At 40.9% G+C, this 19479-nt stretch overlaps 1 protein-coding gene across 1 annotated transcript; it reads right to left on the bottom strand.

Moving 5' to 3' along the window:
* Window positions 1-984: 984 nt before the first annotated feature.
* On the bottom strand, window positions 985-18248 carry LOC139458236 (uncharacterized). The gene is made up of 9 exons (XM_071239603.1): window positions 18089-18248; window positions 14974-16625; window positions 14544-14675; window positions 13847-13998; window positions 13298-13415; window positions 11384-11936; window positions 2712-10521; window positions 2117-2201; window positions 985-1330 (listed from the first exon to the last, which is right to left on the bottom strand). The coding sequence occupies exons 1-8, from the start codon at window positions 18246-18248 to the stop codon at window positions 2123-2125; spliced, it is 10656 nt and encodes a 3551-aa protein (XP_071095704.1). The 3' UTR covers window positions 985-1330; window positions 2117-2122.
* Between the last annotated feature and the right edge of the window lie 1231 nt (window positions 18249-19479).

Here is a 19479-nt window from a genome sequence, read left to right on the forward strand (position 1 = left end):
AGAAAAATTTTTTTGGTTGCCACACAGATTAACATCTATTTACATTTTCATCAACAAAATCTGTAATTGTTGTCAAACATATAACATCTATTTACAATTACATAAACACAATCTGTAATTGTTGTCAAACATATAACATCTATTTATAATGACGTAACCAAATCTGTAATTGTTGTCAAACATATAACATCTATTTACAATTACATAAACACAATCTGTAATTGTTGTCAAACATATAACATCTATTTACAATTATATAAACAAAATCTGTAATTGTTGTCAAACATATAACATCTATTTACAATTACATAAACACAATCTGTAATTGTTGTCAAACATATAACATCTATTTACAATTACATAAACAAAATCTGTAATTGTTGTCAAACATATAACATCTATTTACAAATACATAAACAAAATCTGTAATTGTTGTCAAACATATAACATCTATTTACAATTACATAAACAAAATCTGTAATTGTTGTCAAACATATAACATCTATTTACAATTACATAAACAAAATGCGTATTTGTTGTTAAAAAAGTAATATCTAATGACACTTTCAGGTATTTGTATTTGTTGCGAAACATTTGATTATCTACCTACACTCACATAAACAAAATGCATATTTGTTATCAAACATTTCAATATCTATTTACACATACATCAACAACAATTGTATTTGTTGTCAATCATTTAAATATCTATTTAGACTTACATCAACAACAATTGTATTTGTTAAGTAAAGATAAGAATTTATGGATGATAAACGTCTTTATTACAATTGAGAGCGACGTTTCGGTGTAGGTTCTAACAACGTTATCAAGCAAGTGATATACAGAATGTGGTCGACAAGTATATATACAAGTAGGAGGCAATATATATACTTGTCAACCACCCTCTGTATATCACTTGCTTCATAACGGTGTTAGAACCTACACCGAAACGTCGCTCTTAATTGTAATAAAGAAGTTGTTCATCTATAAATTCTTATCCTTACTCAGTACTCCCAACTTCTAAATGCCCATCAAAGAAGATATTGTATTTGTTGTCAATCATTTAAACATCTATTTACACTTACTTCAACAACAATTGGATCTGTTTGAATATCTATTTACACTTATAATTACCCAAAATGGTGAACTGGCCATTGAAACACCATTTTCGCATACATGAATACATTTGCAGTGTGCACTGTCCTTCTACATACAGACGGAATCAGGGCAGGGCAGGCGGCATCTGTTCCCTGAGAGTCTCCAGATCTCAGAAGTATCATTTGACTTGGCACTTGTCTGGGGTCACCTGGGTCAGAATGACCTCCACCACCTGAAACAAAACAATGTACGATTTGAAAATTCAAATTGTTTCATCGATTTTCTATAAAGCAGGTCGTCACGCCGAAGACCCGGGTTCGATTCCCGACATGGGTACAATGCGTGAAGCCCATTTCTGGCGTCCCCCGCCGTGATATTGCTGGAATATTGCTAAAAGCGGCGTAAAGTCAAACTCACTCACTATAAAGCAGGTATGTATGATGCATTGTAAAATGGGATGTTTAAGAAGCCAATCAATCAAAGGTGAGGTGAAAAGGTGTTTAACGTCGCGTCCAAGATTATTGCACTTATATAGCGTCATGTGTGTGTGTGAGGCTGCTTGTACTAGTCCGGACTGATGCCGATTTATAGTGCTAGCCCACTGAGATACCATGCCGCAGTTTAACATGACTACCCCACTCAGACACAGTATACTTACTCCGAGGCAACCAGTCCTTGTTTTAACCCCTTAATGCCGAGAGCCAGACAGGGTAACAACAAGTACCATCTTTTAACGTTTGTTGGAATGACGTGGCTGGGGATCGAACCCCGGACCTTCTACTCTCCAGGCAGACGCTCTACCACTAGACCTCGGGGGCGGTCCCAAGTTATCAAAAGTTTCTAGGATTAGTCTACATGTGGCAGGAGAGTGAACTTCAGATACGTACGAACAATCCTCCAAATGGGGACATGACATGCCAAGTTCATTATTCGGTAAGATGATTCTCTGAAGCACTGCCGTATGCTGGGCTACCCCTGGTGACTATCCCTCCTGTAAAAAGCAGAAAGACCACCATACCCGTAGTTATTCCTTCGACACCTTCTGTGGAGGAATCTCTGCTGCCTGGGATGTGTCCTTCCCCCTTTTCCGTGAACTTCCATGACTAGGAAATGATATGGAATGTGAAGTACACACGATGATGTCATGCTGGTCATTTGGTGATTCAAATAGTGTAATAAAGCCCATAGATATTTAACTCAATAACATTTTTTACAAGAAGTATTTAAGATATGTCAGGTTTTCACCCCAAGTCGACATTACAAAAACATGTGCAAACACGCACACACGTATCTTTCTCTTTCCTTATTCGGGGGCCCGGGTGGCCCAGTAGTCTCAGGCGCCACGATTCGCTGTGCAGATTTGCGTCCTTTGGGCACGCCAGAAACCTATGATTGTGGGTTTGAATCACGGTTCGCCCCGATTATGTTTCTAGGTTTGTCAGCACCATGCTCGTGGGTTTCACCGAAGTGGTAAACGTCTGAGACCAGCATCACTTCGGGCTTTCCTCCCACATTAAGCTGACACGCTGTGATATAACTGGAATACTGTTAAAAGCGGCATTAGACCAAAATCACAGACTCACTCACTCTTTCCTTATTCACAAGCTACTCACCTCTTAAGGAACATGTCGGCTACCCCTCCTCCTCGGCTTACCGCCAGGGGTGTTTTCCCATCACCATCTTCGGCGTCAGGGTCAGCTCCAGCCGCCAACAGCCTCGATACAACATCTTCAAACCCACCCCTGCATGCGTAATGTAAAGGTGTTGTGCCATTATCAGAAACAGGGGATGCTGAGATGCCCTTATTGAGTAATAATGCCACTGTATCGTCATGTCCGTGTATACAAGCCACGTGTAGAGGCGTGTCTCCAGAGGATGTCTTTGATTCAGAGAGGGCACCTGATCTCATGAGAGTTTCTACGCAGGTGGCATGGCCTCTATAGCAGGCTATATGCAGGGCAGTTGGTTGTAATGTTCTGTGTTCGTTCTCACTTTGTGACAACTCTTCAATGCTTTGTCTATTGATGAGCTTTAACTCAGCGTCAGTGAATGTGTGATAAATATCAACATTGTATTTGATTAAAAGCTGCAATATTCGGAGGTAATTGTGTTTACATGCACAATAAAGGCAGTAGTTCAAGTTAGTGACATATTTCTCGTGGACAGAGTCGTCAGTTGGTTGTACACTTTCTATCTGCACCTCAACCAATAACCTTTGAAGCAACAACTCCAAAATTGACTCGCAGTCTCGATCACAGGCCAGCATAACCGGAGATACACCTTGATGATTCAAAACTGAAGCATCACTGTCAATATTCAGTAAAGTCTTCACTGCATCAGAACGACCTTCACGACACGCATGATGAAGAGCTAAATCACCCTGTTGGTTACACTGTACATCTCTTGCTCCCCATTTAGCCAGGAGAATGATGCTGTCAACTTTACCATGTATGGCTGCCATATGCAAGGGAGTATCTAGATTGTTGTCCCGTGCATTTATATCTGATCCTGCTTTCAGCAAAACTTCAACAACATCTGCACTCCCGGACATACATGCCAGATGAAGTACTGTCTGGCCCAGGTGAGTCCTGGCGCCTAGGTCAGGATCATAGTCAAACAAGAGGACCACAATATCTACATGTCCTGTCTGACAGGCTACATGCAGTGGCGTCATGCTGTTGTCATTTGTGATATATGGTGGAGAGCCTTCCTTCAAGAAGAGTTCTACTATAGCTGCACTTCCTTTTAAGCATGCATTAAACAGAGGTGTTTCTCCCAGTTCATTTGTAGCTTGACAGCTGTATCCTCGTCTCATCAACGTCCTTACAATAACGAGACTCTTTGTCTCTGCAGCATGGTGGAGAGGTGTATTGCCTTCAGAGTCTGGGCAAATCGTTTCGCCCATCAACAACTTTGTAAAGTCTTCTCTGCCCATTCTAATAATAAAGTCTTGAAGCCCCTCCTCAGACAGATCGGACTGGGTGAAGTGCCAGTACTTAGTCATCATGTACAGGATCATGGAATGATATCCACGGTTGACTGCCTCATGGAGAGGTGTTCTTCCTTCATAGTTTCGTGTGGCAATCACTGCTTCATTGTGATTTATCAGTCTTAACAAGGACAGATTACCTCCTGTGCATATGATGTGGAGAGGTGTGTTTCCACATTTATCTTTTGCTAAGATATTAGCTCTTGCGTTTAGTAATGTCAAGACTATGTTCGCATCACCAACATAGCAAGCAATGTGCAGAGCTGTTTGATCAAAGTTGTTGGCCAAGTTAACATCAGCACCCTTCTCCAGAAGTAAACATAGATGTTCAAACTTTCGTTCATGCGCTACAGTGTGCAATGGAGTATTGTTATTTCTGTCTCGCAATGATACCACTGTCTTTAAAAGATCCCTGTTGACTATTGCATCAGTCATAGCTTTGAGACAAGAAAATGTACCTCGACAAGCTACGTGTACTGGCGCCTCCCCAAGGGTATTTCGTAAATTCAACCAAGCTCCAGCTATTACAAGCAGTTGTACAATTTCATCTGAATCCTCCAAGCAGGAAATGTGAAGAGCAGAATTCCCATCACTGTCCACCTCGGAAAACACAATCTCAAAATTGTAGAGTAGCTGGGGTTTTTTGTCACGGCATATGTGGTGAAGAGACATCATGCTGATTCTAGGTCGACTGTTGGACAAAGCATAATAGGGATCATACAAACAGGTCACTCCATAGTGTTTATTTGCAATGGCAATGTCAAGTGAAGTTAAGCCTTTCAAGTTCTTTTCATTGATGCTCAACCCCTTCTTAATCAGGACGGTAGCTGTATCAAAGTATCCGTGTGCACATGCCACATGAAGAACTGTGTCACCTGAATTGTCTTTTGAATGAACATTGGCACCTTTCTCTATCAAATGCTTTACTGTTTCGATATTATCCATTTTACAGGCTATGTGAAGAAGTGATTCCCCATGTTCTGTAATTTCTCTTAGATCAAACCCTAATTCAAGAACTTTGTCCAATGAGGTTTGATCAATGCCTTCAGATTCACACACCACTTGCAGTATACTCCATCCACGGTCGTCTCTTTGTTGAATATTACAACCTTTTCCCTCTAGAATAGTCAGAAGTTCAGTGTGGTTTGAAATGATTGAAGTCTTAATTAGATGAAACATGTTCTTGGGTGGCATTAAAAACTGATCAAAGAATTCCATCAGACTTTTTAGTATCTCCACATAGCCTCTTGAGCAGACAGATTCGAGCAAAAGGAGCATATTTGAAGAATCCATCAGATAAGACTTGCATTTGTCTATCAGTACTTTGACTATTCCAAGATGGCCCCATAAAACTGCATGATGAAGGGGAAGTTTACCATTGATATTTCCTTGCAGTGGATCAGCTCCACATGAAAGTAATACTTTCACAACACTTTCATGGCCCTGAGCAGAAGCTCGATGTAATGGAGTATTGCCTCGATGTCCCGTTACGTTTACATTAGCTCCAGCCCTCAGTAAGAGTTTGACACAATTGATATGTCCGCCTTCACAAGCACAAACTAGTGGTGTAACATTATTCTCAGAAACTACTCCATCATCTACAAATGCCTTTAGCAACACAGCAGCAATTTCCGTAAACCCATCTCTGCATGCTAAGTGTAGGGGGGTTACATGATGTTTATCACACACATTTACATCTGCTTTGTTTCTTATCAAAATCTCCACGATTTCCAAATTATTTTCAGCACATGCAAGATGGAGAGGGGTCTGTTTGTCAATGTCAGTCACATTTATATCGGCTTCATGTGCTAAAAGGATGTCCATGATTTCCACACTACCGCTCTCCGCAACCTTATGTACAGCATACTCCAGTTTGTTATTGGAAGCTGATACATTCGCTCCTCTTCTACATAGTACATCAACACATTCGATATAACCCCTATCACAAGCAATGTGTAGTAGGGTATTTCCAGTAGAATCTTTTTCTTGTAACTCGCAAGAAAGGTTACAAAGAACTACAAACAGAGACTTCTGCTTCTCTGTCATTGAAACAGGCGTATTGCCTTTGTTATCTTTCGCATAAATTGACATCTTGTTTTGAAACAGTATTTCAACAGCTTGATTATGTTTATTTCTACAAGCAACATGGAGAAGCGATTCTCCATTTTTATTTGAAAAATAAAGTACACGGCTAAGAGACACTGGTCCCCCTTGTCCAAGCACATGCTTCGTTTTAAGTGAGATATGATGTATAAACAACTGAAGTAAATCCACTTCACCAGAGAGGCATGCACAATGAAGAACTGAGTTACCCTCGATGTCTGTCTTTGTTATGTCTGCGCCGTGCGATAACACCAGTTTCACAACGGCAACGTGTCCATGTCGACTTGCAGCAAATAAAGGCGTCTCCATCTGTGCGTTAGTTCCATGTACACTTTGACCCTTTTCAATCAATAATTTTACTATCTTGTCATCTCCTAGTTCACATGCTAGATGAAGAGAGGAATTTCCCTTACCATCGTAGGCATTCACGTCTACATCACATTTAAGTAACAATTCTACAAGCACAACGTTCCTCACTTTGAATGCTGCAATCAAACATCTGCCACTGTGGCAGGATCCACATGACAACAAAACATTACAAACCTGCACCTGTCCATGTTTACATGCATGGAATACCAACTGATCACTTGAATCATGAACATGTGGGACATTGTGCAACATTTGAAACACAGTGAAGTGTTTGTTTTGAACAGCTTCTACCATCATGTTCAACAACTGATTATCTGAAAATGACCTCAATGCATGACCTCTTGTGAGAAAGTATACACAATGTGCATCACTCTTGGCAACAGCTTTTTGAAGTAGTGCATAATGTAATATATCTGGAAAATTAGTCACTTTTAGTTTAATTAACATGTTTTTAATTATTTCACAATTACAAATTGAAGTTAAAAGCTTGACCAGGACCATCTTGTCTTGATATTGCTTAAGAGTCGAGAGCATGTTGGAAATTGAAGAAATTACACATATGTTCGTTTTCAAACATTTCTGAAGAATAGTGTTACAACTAATGGCATATGGCTTGTTTCTTTCTGTTGAGATGTTTACAAAATCCATAATAGTTTTCTTCAAAACAAGCGCTGTAAGTGCAGAATTACATTTTCCTACGGCCATCACAATATCTTGCTCAAACAATTTGACAATATCAATATGACCATTCTCACAGGCCAGGGAGAGAGGTGTGCCACCATGCCTATTAGTAGCAGATACATCAGCGCCTTTCTCTATCAACAGTCTGACAATATCAATATGACCATTCTCACAGGCCAGGGAGAGAGGTGTGTAACCATGCCTATTAGTAGCAGATACATCAGCGCCTTTCTCTATCAACAGTCTGACAATATCAATATGACCATTCTCACAGGCCAGGGAGAGAGGTGTGTTACCATGCCTATTAGTAGCAGATACATCAGCGCCTTTCTCTATCAACAGTCTGACAATATCAATATGACCATTTTCACAGGCCGAGGAGAGAGGTGTGTCACCATGCCTATTAGTAGCAGATACATCAGCGCTTTTCTCTATCAACAGTCTGACAAAATCAATATGACCATTCTTACAGGCTAGAGTGAGAGGTGTGTAACCATGCCTATTAGTAGCAGATACATCAGCGCTTTTCTCTATCAACAGTCTGACAATATAAATATGACCATTCTCACAGGCCAGGGAGAGAGGTGTGTTACCATGCCTATTAGTAGCAGATACATCAGCGCCTTTCTCTATCAACAGTCTGACAATATCAATATGACCATTCTCACAGGCCCAATGTAGAGGTGTGTAACCATCATCGTCATCATCAGCAGCAGCAGATACATCAGCGCCTTTCTCTATCAACAGTCTGACAATATCAATATGACCATTCTTACAGGCCCAATGTAGAGCTGTGTAACCATTCCCAGCAGCAGATACATCAGCGCCTTTCTCTATCAACAGTCTGACAATATCAATATTACCATTCTCACAGGCCCAATGTAGAGGTGTGTAACCATTCCCAGCAGCAGATACATCAGCGCCTTTCTCTATCAACAGTCTGACAATATCAATATGACCATTTTCACAGGCCAAATGTAGAGGTGTGTAACCATTCCCAGCAGGAGATACATCGGCGCCTTTCTCTATCAACAGTCTGACAATATCAACATGACCATTGTCACAGGCCAAATGTAGAGCTGTGGAACCAAAACAACTAGCAGCAGATACATCAGCGCCTTTCTCTATCAACAGTCTGACAATATCAATATGACCATTCTCACAGGCCCACTGTAGAGCTGTGTAACCATCATCATCATCAGCAGCAGCAGCAGCAGCAGATACATCAGCGCCTTTCTCTATCAACAGTCTGACAATATCAATATGACCATTCTCACAGGCCAAATGTAGAGCTGTGGAACCAAAACAGCTAGCAGCAGATACATCAGCGCCTTTCTCTATCAACAGTCTGACAATATCAATATGAGCATTCTTACAGGCCAAATGTAGAGCTGTGTAACCATCATCATCAGCCGCAGCAATAGCAGCAGCAGCAGCAGATACATCAGCGCCTTTCTCTATCAACAGTCTGACAATATCAATATGACCATTCTTACAGGCCAAATGTAGAGCTGTGTAACCATCATCATCATCAGCAGCAACAGCAGCAGCAGCAGCAGATACATCAGCGCCTTTCTCTATCAACAGTCTGACAATATCAACATGACCATTCTTACAGGCCAAATGTAGAGCTGTGTAACAATCATCATCATCATCAGCAGCAGCAGCAGATACATCAGCGCCTTTCTCTATCAACAGTCTGACAATATCAATATGACCATTCTTACAGGCCTCAAAAAATGGTGTTTGTTTGACATCATTGCCACTCATTGAAAACATCAAAGGTCTGGAACTCTCAAAACGACAATTCATACGGGATGTATTATTACAAACTGATCTGTTTGAATTGTAACGTAACAAAATTTTCACAAGTTCTGTGTATCCCCCCCTACATGCTGCATGTAACGGTGTATTGTAACCATCATGCGGTAGCGGGTATGACGTGGCATTTAACACTAATATTGCAATATCAAGGTATCCCTTCTGGCAAATAATATCAAAAGGTGTGAAGGCTTGGTAGTTAAGCAAAGTAACATCTCCATTTGTTTTGAGCAGGACCTCAACAACCCTCAGTTTTCTCTCCTCACATGCCAGGTGAAGGGGTGTGTTTCCATCGATATTCCTGGCTGACGTATCACACTCACTGATGAGTAACATGACAGCATCTGTATGTCCTCCTTTGCAGGCTAAATGCAAGAGGGAGTTATTGTTACAATCTACAAGATTCATAGCAGCATGGTGGTCAATGAGACACTGCAGCACAGCTGTGTGTCCTCCAGATGTGGCAGCTGCAGCTGGGGTTGATCCTGGAGGTACAGGACCCTCTCTCCCATCAAACTCGTCAGGAAGCTGGGCATTGATGTCACATCCCAACTCAAGAAGACATTTGACAATATCTGTGTGGCCATAGTAGGAGGAGAGGTGTAAGGCTGGCAAGTAGTGAGTTGCAAGAGCTTGTGTCTTTATCCCACAGCTATGAATACCCTCCACTTCTTGCATCTTTGGTTTCAAGGACAGTACATCCTTGATATCCATGTCTTCTAGGAGAAGCTGAAGAACGTCTAAATTACCACTCACGCAGCAGTAGATCAAACACTCTTCTTTTGCCACCTCTGGGATAAACATCCACAGTACTTTGTATAATTCAGCATTTCTACCAAAACACAACCAGTTGAGGAAGTTTCCGCCATGTTTGATATCAGGTGACGCAAATAATTCTGTCATACTGCCTGTCTGCATATATTGCTTTATCAGCCTGGCCACTTGAACACAAAATGTGTGCTTTCCAGCTGCTTGGTGCGACAAAGTAAAAGCAAAATTATGCTTGATTATCTCCTGAGCAAATCGTTGTGCAAGATCCTTCTGTCTTGCCCTATCTAAGCTGAGGGTAAATACTTGCTCTTCATCCATAGAAGCGTCCGTATGATGAAGTTTTACATGCAGGTATATGAACTCAAGATCTACTTTCGCCATGTATTCAACAGAAGTGTTTGTGAGTATATCTTTTATGTGAGATAGCGTTTTCTCTTGTCTAAATTGAACAACATCATCATCAATTGTAACGACAGTAGTATTTAAGGCCAGTAGACATGTTTTCACTTGCACTGGGCTCAGCTCCTCAACTCCAGACAACTGACAAGACCATGTGATGTGTGACTGTAAAGATTCACTGACCTCGGTCAAGTCTGACAAATGCAGTCGTCCTTTCTCCATACAAAGCAGTGTAAGAGCTGTGAAATGCAGCCTTTCATTTCGATATATCGCCTCACATTGTGCCAGTGCTGCAAAGAAAAAGTGTAAGTCTGGGCATATTTAATGTACAGTACGAACCCATTTACAACAAATACCACCACACCACTGAGTAACTAGTTTATAAGTGTACTGTATGAAGAGTGAGTGAGTGAGTTTGGTTTAAGGCTGCTTGGATGTTTAATGCCGTATTCTACTTAATGTTGGAGGAAAGCCCGAAGTGATACAGCCGTTACCACTTTGGTGAAACCCGCGAGCTCAAGTATGGCTGACAAACCTAGAACCCTAGGCTAGGTGAACCGGGATTCGGACCCACAATCATAGGTTTCTTGCATGGCAAAGGAACACAACTCTGCATATAATAGTGAATTGCAGTGCCTCAGACCACTGGGTCACCCCTTGCCCCCGAAATGTTGGAGGAAGCTCTAAATGACTCGGGATATGCACATGTGTCTGTGTGAAACCTACACAAACTATCATGGTGCCAACAGACCAAACTTATCATGAGCCAATATCGGATTCCCAGCAATCCATTTTCAGGTTTTATGTTAAGAGTAACTGAACCCATGTAACTGTGAATTCGTACCTGGTAGTGGTGTACAGTCAATCAGGACACTTGTGTTAGGTTTTCCCCATGCCATCCAAGTAACTGTGAAAATCTACCTGGTAGTGGTGTACAGTCAATCAGGACACTGGTGTTAGGATTTCCCCATGCCACACAAGTAACTGTGAAAACCTACCTGGTAGTGGTGTACTGTCCATCAGGACACTGGTGTTAGGATTTCCCCATGCCACACAAGTAAATGTGAAAACCTACCTGGTAGTGGTGTACAGTCCATCAGGACACTGGTGTTAGGTTTTCCCCATGCCACCCAAGTAAATGAGAAATCCTACCTGGTAGTGGTGTACAGTCAATCAGGACACTGGTGTTAGGTTTTCCCAGTGCCGCATGCTCGTCACATTCCTCATCTGAGACATGTTCTGTACTGGCATCCATCATCTCTTCCTCTTCTGTGATTGTCTCTTTACAGTCATCTGCATGTTCCCTGTCAGATCCTGATTTTCCAGATTCCTCATCCTCAGATTGACCCTCAGCTAGATCCGCCTGAGCATTACCTGGTCTATGATCACAAGGCAGAGCAGCATATGTCATGACCTCTGTGGAGTTGATAGCTTCAGTGGTAATCTGCAATGCTTCATCAGTTGGTACAGTCAGGTCTTCCTGTTCGCACCCCTGCGAGTGATCAATATGTCTTTCTGAAGAGATGTCCACCATATCGACAGGTTTGGCTCCATCTATACCCGCAATGGCGACGTCCTCCATGGTTGCGGTCTGCACTACTTCCGCTGCTGACACGAGCCTCTGTTTGACATAGCGCCTGTACATAGCCACGTGGCAAGTTCTCATTATGCCAGGAGGGATTCCTGCAACAAGGGCTTCTGCAGCCTGCATGATTCAAGCAAAGGTGTCGGCATGACATCGTAGGCATAATGTTACATCACATATATTACTTATCAGTTGAAGGGGCGGTCGGGTAGCCTAATGGTTAAAGCGTTCGCTCGTCACGCCGAAGACCCGGGTTCGATTCCCGACATGGGTACAATGTGTGAAGCCCATTTCTGGTGTCCCCCGCCATGATAATGCTGGAATATTGCTCAAAGCGGTGTAAAACCATACTCACTCACTCACTCACTTATCAGTTGTTCATGTTCATTTAAATCTCTATCATATTTGAGATGGTAGAATGAGTGGAAATGTTTTTTCATAGGAACTTGAAATATTTAATTGCTCTCAAGTTACAAAGAAAAATATGTCGACATGACATAAACTTTTCATCAGCAGTGTGACATACGTTATTGTGTCTGTAATATATACACTATAGATTGGTGCTTGCATTACCTGCAAAAACAAACAAAGCCCTATCCCCACCACAAAAGGCCTTAAAGGTTTCCCACCAGAAATATGAATCATGAATGAGTTTGACCACAACATCTTTTATCCGTTTTGCAGTATTATGTCATACAACTTAGTCTTTATCACTTGGAATTTAGCCAAACACACTAAATGCTGTAGAACTTTCAAAAAGAAAATATTAAGAATTTTGCTACATTAATACCAAACTAATAAGCACTTTTACGACATGTTTTTTGGAAAAACAAATTTGGAGCAGAAAGTGCAATGTGTCTAGCTACCCAAAAAGGGATCTCAGGTCTATTGCCCTTTACCTTCGATCTTAATTTGGTCTTACAAATGTGAAGTGTGTCACAATGTAAAGATACTGTTCGGAAGTATATAAATGCGTAAATATCTGTCATTTGATATGAATTTGAAACATAGAAGAAAGTGCTAGTGCACTAATCATTACATTATCAGGTCCTGGTGTTTTGATTATAAGGTTCCTGATGACTTTCACCTTCATTGGAGGTTACTAAGAATCCTATTAAAATATATCCAGTCAAATTTTTATTATAAATAAAGTGTTCGTGTGCAGTTGTTTAGTGACGCCTTCTTCACACACATTGACCTTGGGCTGCTCAATTTGAGCAGATATCAAGCAACAGTATATATTACAAACTGATAGGGAAAATAAATAAATTGTCATGCGTCAAGTTTTGGTCTTTTCTCTCATGTTAAAGAAAGGTTATCTCAAATCAGCATTACAGTAGTTTCGGTCAGATCATGTACAATGTGATCATGAAAAATGAAAAATATTGATATAACAATATGATATATGAAATTATTCAAAACATTGCATATGAACTATGTCACATATATTTGATTGTGTCAGTGATATCATGCATCCTCACCATCAGCACAAACACTCCACAGCTGCTGCACTCGGTCTGTGGGAACACAGGCTGCTGCAGGGGCCTCCATACACTCAGCTCTTCTCCTGTAGTCCGACTGCGGAACTGCATAAACTTCCTGCCCGAAATGATCAGATGGGATTTTTGGCCCACTGGAAAAACTACATTGTCTAACAGGCTAACACCAGCCTGTTTCCTCCTAATACTAATCTCTTTACCAAATAATGACATTCTTAAAAAAAAGTAAAATTGAACAAATATGGCTATTCACTACAGGAACTGTAGACAATACTTTAGGAATACATAGCCTTAGTGAACCATTTCATTTATGATAAAGTGCCAAAAGATTTGCAGCCATATGTGTCTACTCAAACACTCACACATCTGGAAACCACCATCTAATCATTTTGGATACGTTATGCAATTGTTTCTTAGCAAATTAACACCACAATGATATGCAGAGCTGGCTAAAAGCATATTTATCAATAATGAGAACATGGGGTATATGTGGTCAACTGACATGTACGATGTAAAACACAATCAACTTACATCCAGTGCTGAGTCACTTGTGGGGAAAGGTTCCTTGATGTTTGGGAGTTGATTATACACACTGTTCTATTCGATACATTGGCTGCTAATAGAACCCAGTGATTGCTGACACAAATCGGCATAAGAATACAGTCGAATGATGAGAACTGATCCTGAAATGGTATGTGATCACATATGAAGAAATCCGTGAGATCCGGGGTAGAAAAGGTCTTCAGCAACCCAGGCTTGCCGTAAAAAGCAACTATGCTTGTCGTGAAAGGCGAATAACGGGGTCGGGTGATGCATGTCATTATATCCCAATCGCGTGGATCGATGATCATGATGTCAATCACTGGATTGTCCAATCCAGACTCGAATTTTTACAGACCAACGTCATATAGCTGGAATATTGCAGAGTGCGGTGTTAAACGACAAAGAACAACAACGTGAAAAAGCATGACTTGGTAGTTACCCCCTTAATCCGGATGATTTATATATTGATTTTATCATACGAGTATGTTACTGAAAACCCCTGATTTACCATGTTAAACCAGATACATATTTATTTTTTGTCCCTCTGGTTTCATGGAGACTAGCAGGATTCCAGTGTCATATCAGGTTATGTAATAATATGAATTAGTCTGTACAAAAACATTTCTCACATATCAGCCTCAATAGCCGTAGAAGTCTGCCTCCCGGGTAAAATGGTATGTCTCACCTTTCCATACAGCCATTCAGAATAGTTTCCTTTCTCCCACAGTTTATACTGGAAGCATTCCAGTATCTTCACATCCCGCTGCCTCTCTTCAGTGTATTGCTTTTTGAGAAGATGGAGAAACGCATGGATAACCTGCAAGTGTAAAGATGGCAGGGTCAGGTTATTCATATATGCTTAAAATTGAATTAATTTTGGCGTAAAGATAGAGTTCAACAAACAATATGTTTCGTTCAGTGGAACAGTTGTCATCATTCCACCTATGAATAATGAAACTGGTCAAACACAGCCCTATAAGTTTTAATTAATCATTACATTTATTAAGCACTCAGAATATAAATAATGATTCATATTATACTTATAATGCCTAAACCTAAGCTTGTGAACCTCACTGTTGATTATTTGGAAAACAAATGCCTGTCAAATCGCTTACACTGTCATCCAGCCAGGAATTTCCGTCTAATCTCAAAATGTCAGTTCCTGATATGGTGTAGTTACCGATCCGATACTTAGTGCTCTTGTCAACAACGTCTGTTGGCAACTGCCTGCTCAAATGCCTCTCTAAATGAGATGGGTAGTTCTTCAGGGTCTCGACAAAAGTAAGGCAGTCAGTGCTGGTTTTGTAAGCACCAACAATAACAGCAGCAATTAAGTCAAGAAGTTCAAGGTGAGTCTGAATCACAGATCCCAGGGAATCCGACCGTAGTAAGGATTGCTTGATGCTTTGGAAGTCAGTTGCCCATGTTGAGGAAACTTGCGCGATGAGAGAAACAGCAGTGTGGGGTAGTGATGTTCCTTGTTGAAGTACGGCACACGGTCCCCCTTGCTGCAATGTTGAAACATCGCCATTCGACTCATTTACAGACGCAGTAGATGTGACCTTAGTATTTGATGAAAGGCAGGTTTCTGTACCAGGAGAAACCATCTGCAGGGTTTCTCTTACCAATGCCAGGATCCGATGAAGTTGGTTGCTGTCCATGACTTCAATATGATGTTCCAAGTTGTTGGGTGCGTCGGCAGTTGAAGGCAATGAACAGACAGGAGTATAACGAGTTCCAAGTCCGCCATGCTCTGTGTAATTCGTGTCGGAGTCTATTGAGTTTTGAACATCACATACCAACATGTTACTTGATGAAATTCCGCTATCTTGAATAATGTCACACACTTTGTGTGTTTCAGCTAATCTGTTGCTGTCTCTGTCTTCATTGGCTAACGGAATACACACTGTCCTTCCCACTTCAAACACTAAGCTGGTATCTGTTACCTCAAGCTCTGTGTCTGTATTGGGATTTGACATGTTATTGATGCCTGATTCATCATTCCCAGTCTGGGCAGATGGCTCTGCGTCAATGGCTTCCGCTGGATCGTATCCTTTGTCAATGACAAGTCTGTCTGAATTCTGAGCCTCCTCATTAGAAGTCTTGACCATATTCTCCTGATAGATATTTTCACACAGTTGTGCTAGTGCAGCTATTCTGGTCTGTGGAGACATGGCATCAGGCGACAGAGTGACATCAGCTTCCGCACTGGGCTTAGCGGAAATTCGGTCAGGAAGGTACGTTGTCGCAAGACAGGGACTCACAACCGTTTCATGCTTTGTTCCAGGATCTTCTTTCTTCTTTCTCTTTTTTCTTCGCGTCTTCTTTTTACCCGTTCTCGACCTTCTCTTCACACGGCTCCTTGTGTTGCTAATCTGCAACAAGGACCGCGGTTTATGGACTTCAGGAACTGCCGAGGACCTGGCTTGCTCCTCAAGTGTCTGCAGCACCTCCCTTGAAGGGACGGTGATGTCCTTGATGGCCTCGATGACTGACGGACAAAGACGTGTATACAGCAAGGAGGCATTCTTTGAGTTCCCGTGAGGAAGGTCCTGTGCTACACTTTCATCTCCAAGGTACTGGAACAACACAAGGTTCTTATGGTCTCCAATCAGAATGTACGCATGTTTCTTGAACCTTTTGTCTCCCTTCGCTTTGCTATGGTTGGTTCTGACTATGAAGAAGTTTTTATAGAATTTTGGATTAGTTCTTGGCTGTTTACGTAGGCCATCGTGTTTGAAGTGATACTGGTCACATCTCCAGTCATCTGGAAAGTAGAACAAACATTGAAATATGGATTTGGCTAGAAACTATGATAATTATATGAATTGTTTTGTTTGTTGTGGAGTGAGTGAGTGATGTTTTACGCTGCTTTTAGCGCTCGGGAGGGGGTGGGGGTTGGGGGGTACACCAGAACAGGTCATTGTGCCCATGTGGGGAATTGAACGCGGGTCTTTGGCGTGACGAGCGATGCTTCAACCACTAGACTACCACACTAGGCTCCTGTTTTGTTTGAGTTTAATAAACACATAAGTCATTAAAATAGGAATAATATGCTAAGTGATTCTATAGAAAACAGTATTGTATAAAGGTTGAATGTATCACTACAGTGTGTTGCATGCGGTTACAGAAATGTTTTGTTATTGATATTTCGTGTTTGTCTGAATGTTTACAGACAGTGTACAGTCACGGTAGAACAGTAACTCGTACACTATATTTAAGACTACTATAATACTAGAACCTTGTCTTTTAAAAGTAAATCTACGTAGTTTAGAATAGTTTGTTCTCGTTTGCGTTGAAACTCACATGATCTGTTTATTGGAACAAGCAAAAATGTAGGTATTTCAAAAGACTTTTGTAGAATTTGTAGAAATGATATCACTTTTTATGTGTATTTCCAGTGTATAATGATTTAAAAGATCTTAACATCTAGATAACTATTTCTTCTACAATCAAAATGTTAACAAATTCTGTTTGTTGTTATTTGTTGTTTAACGCCGCACTCAGCAATATTCCAGCTATATGACACCGCGGTCTGTAAATTCGAGCATCGATCCACGCAATTGGGATACGACGACATGCATCAACCAAGTCAAAGAGCCTGACCACCCAATCCCGTTAGTCGCCTCTTACGACAAGCATAGTCGCCTTTTTACAGCAAGCATGGGTTGCTGAAGACCTATTCTACTCCGGATCTTCACGGGTCCAATTAATGAGGTGATGTGAGAGAGAGAGAGCCTGTTTGTACTAGTCAGGACAAATGCCCATGTTATAGTCCACTAGTCAACTAAGATGCCATGCCGTAGTTTAACATGAATACCCCACTCAGACACAAAATAATGACCCCGAGCTGACCTATGTTCATTTATCATGCTTATGAAACTAAGAAATGAATGTATAACACTCCCCAGACCATGGCCTCAGTACCACGAAGCAAGATTGTTTGACTGAACTCGTACACAACTCAGAGGAAGTCAACATTCAATTGTTCCCTTCTCATAAATTCTCTGATTCGCAATACATCATAAGTACAACAAGAACAGTAAAATACAATATGCAGTTTTCAATTTCACTTATGAAATCCCTTATCTATTTCAATAATACAATGAGTACTGAAGTTACATGTATTGCATCGGTGATCATCTGTACATGACAAATTTATTAAATCCAAGTTAGCTGACACGTTTGATCCTGATCAAACATGATCAACACATGATATGGGAGATGTACCTATCTTGCTTTCCTCTGTGTAGTGGTAGAGGAACACCTGCCCTCCACGGGGCTTGACAGGGGGCTCTCGGATAACTCTGGACCAGTCGGGGTTGTGGAGAATGCCCAGCACTTCCTCTGTAGTGAAGGACCTCTCAATGTGCTGGTATATCACTGGCATCTGAGAACAATGTGCATATTTAGGAGCTACTGGTCGAACATGTGTTGAAGGAACATATGTGCATATTCATGTTTTGGTGTTGACAAATGAAATACATATCCCCGTATGTGTACTGACAGAACATGCACATAATATGTATGGCTCTTGACCGAATAGTTGCATACAGTAAAGTACGGTTATAACGAACTCAAAGGGACTACTAATTTTAGTTCGTTATAACCGTAGTTCGTTATAAGCATATATACAGCATAACTACAGCAAATAGTTGGGAGCAAAAAATAAGTTCGTTATATCCGTCAGTTCGTTATAAGCGTGTTCGTTATAACCGTAGTTTACTGTATTTGAAATATGGATGTGGATAAATATGAAGGTGTTGAAGGAAGATGTGCATACATACATATAGTTGTTTATAGAAATATGCAGAGATAAATGTTTGAGGACAAGATACAACATTATTTGCATAAACAAGTTCAAATGCTGTGTAAAAGTGTGTTTCACTTGTAGTTCCTTTTAGCGTCTTTTTCAGGTTTAACGATTTTTTCAGAAGTTACTTTCATTTAAAAGAATTTTTTTTATATTTCATTTTTTGTTAAATTAAAAAAAGACACTATGGGTTGATACATCTAATTAAAATTTAAACAGACACAGCTTTTTTGTGTCAAAAACTAATTTTCCAGAAAAACCATGTACATGTACAATGTTGGAGTGAGTGAGTGAGTGGTATGGTCTTAGCTTTTAGCAATATTCCAACAATATCACGGCGGGGGACACCAGAAATGGGCTTCACACACTGTACCCATGTCGGGAATCGAACCCGGGTCTTCGGCGTCACGAGCGAACGCTTTAACCACTAGGCTACCCGACCGCCCCTTACAGTGTTGGAAAATAACATGTTACAGAGGAAACATCTTAAAGGGGCACTGATCTAACGCAATTCCCCGGACTGGTTGTTGCCTTTGTTATTGTTTTTTCCCCGTGAGTACCCGGATGATACGCAACGCAACTGAGCGTGACCAGAGACTGGGCTACCGTCTGCAAGGACAGCTAAATAAACTTGGAGGCGAGAGGCAATATTTGTTTTACGCATTTTTGAACACGGATTGCTTAACTGTGATCTATAAAGATTTCGACAAAGGGCGCATGTTAATTAATTTCTTCAGCCTAAACAAACAGACAAAAAGAACGGCGGAGCTCATCGGATGTCGTCATTTGGAAATAACCCAGATGGTTA

This window comes from Haliotis cracherodii, unplaced genomic scaffold (genome assembly GCF_022045235.1).
Source record: "Haliotis cracherodii isolate W230 unplaced genomic scaffold, xgHalCrac1.p SCAF_12, whole genome shotgun sequence".
NCBI lineage: Eukaryota > Metazoa > Mollusca > Gastropoda > Lepetellida > Haliotidae > Haliotis > Haliotis cracherodii.

Bases quoted from the DNA above. Each gene is read 5' to 3' on its own strand.
- LOC139458236 (XM_071239603.1), bottom strand. From the start codon at position 18,248: ATGCCAGTGATATACCAGCACATTGAGAGGTCCTTCACTACAGAGGAA. The intron at 16,626-18,088 runs GTACATCTCCCA...TCTACTTTCCAG, and splicing joins CACAGAGGAAAGCAAGATAG to ATGACTGGAGATGTGACCAG. The intron at 11,937-13,297 runs GTGAGGATGCAT...TGAATCATGCAG, and splicing joins GTGGAGTGTTTGTGCTGATG to GCTGCAGAAGCCCTTGTTGC.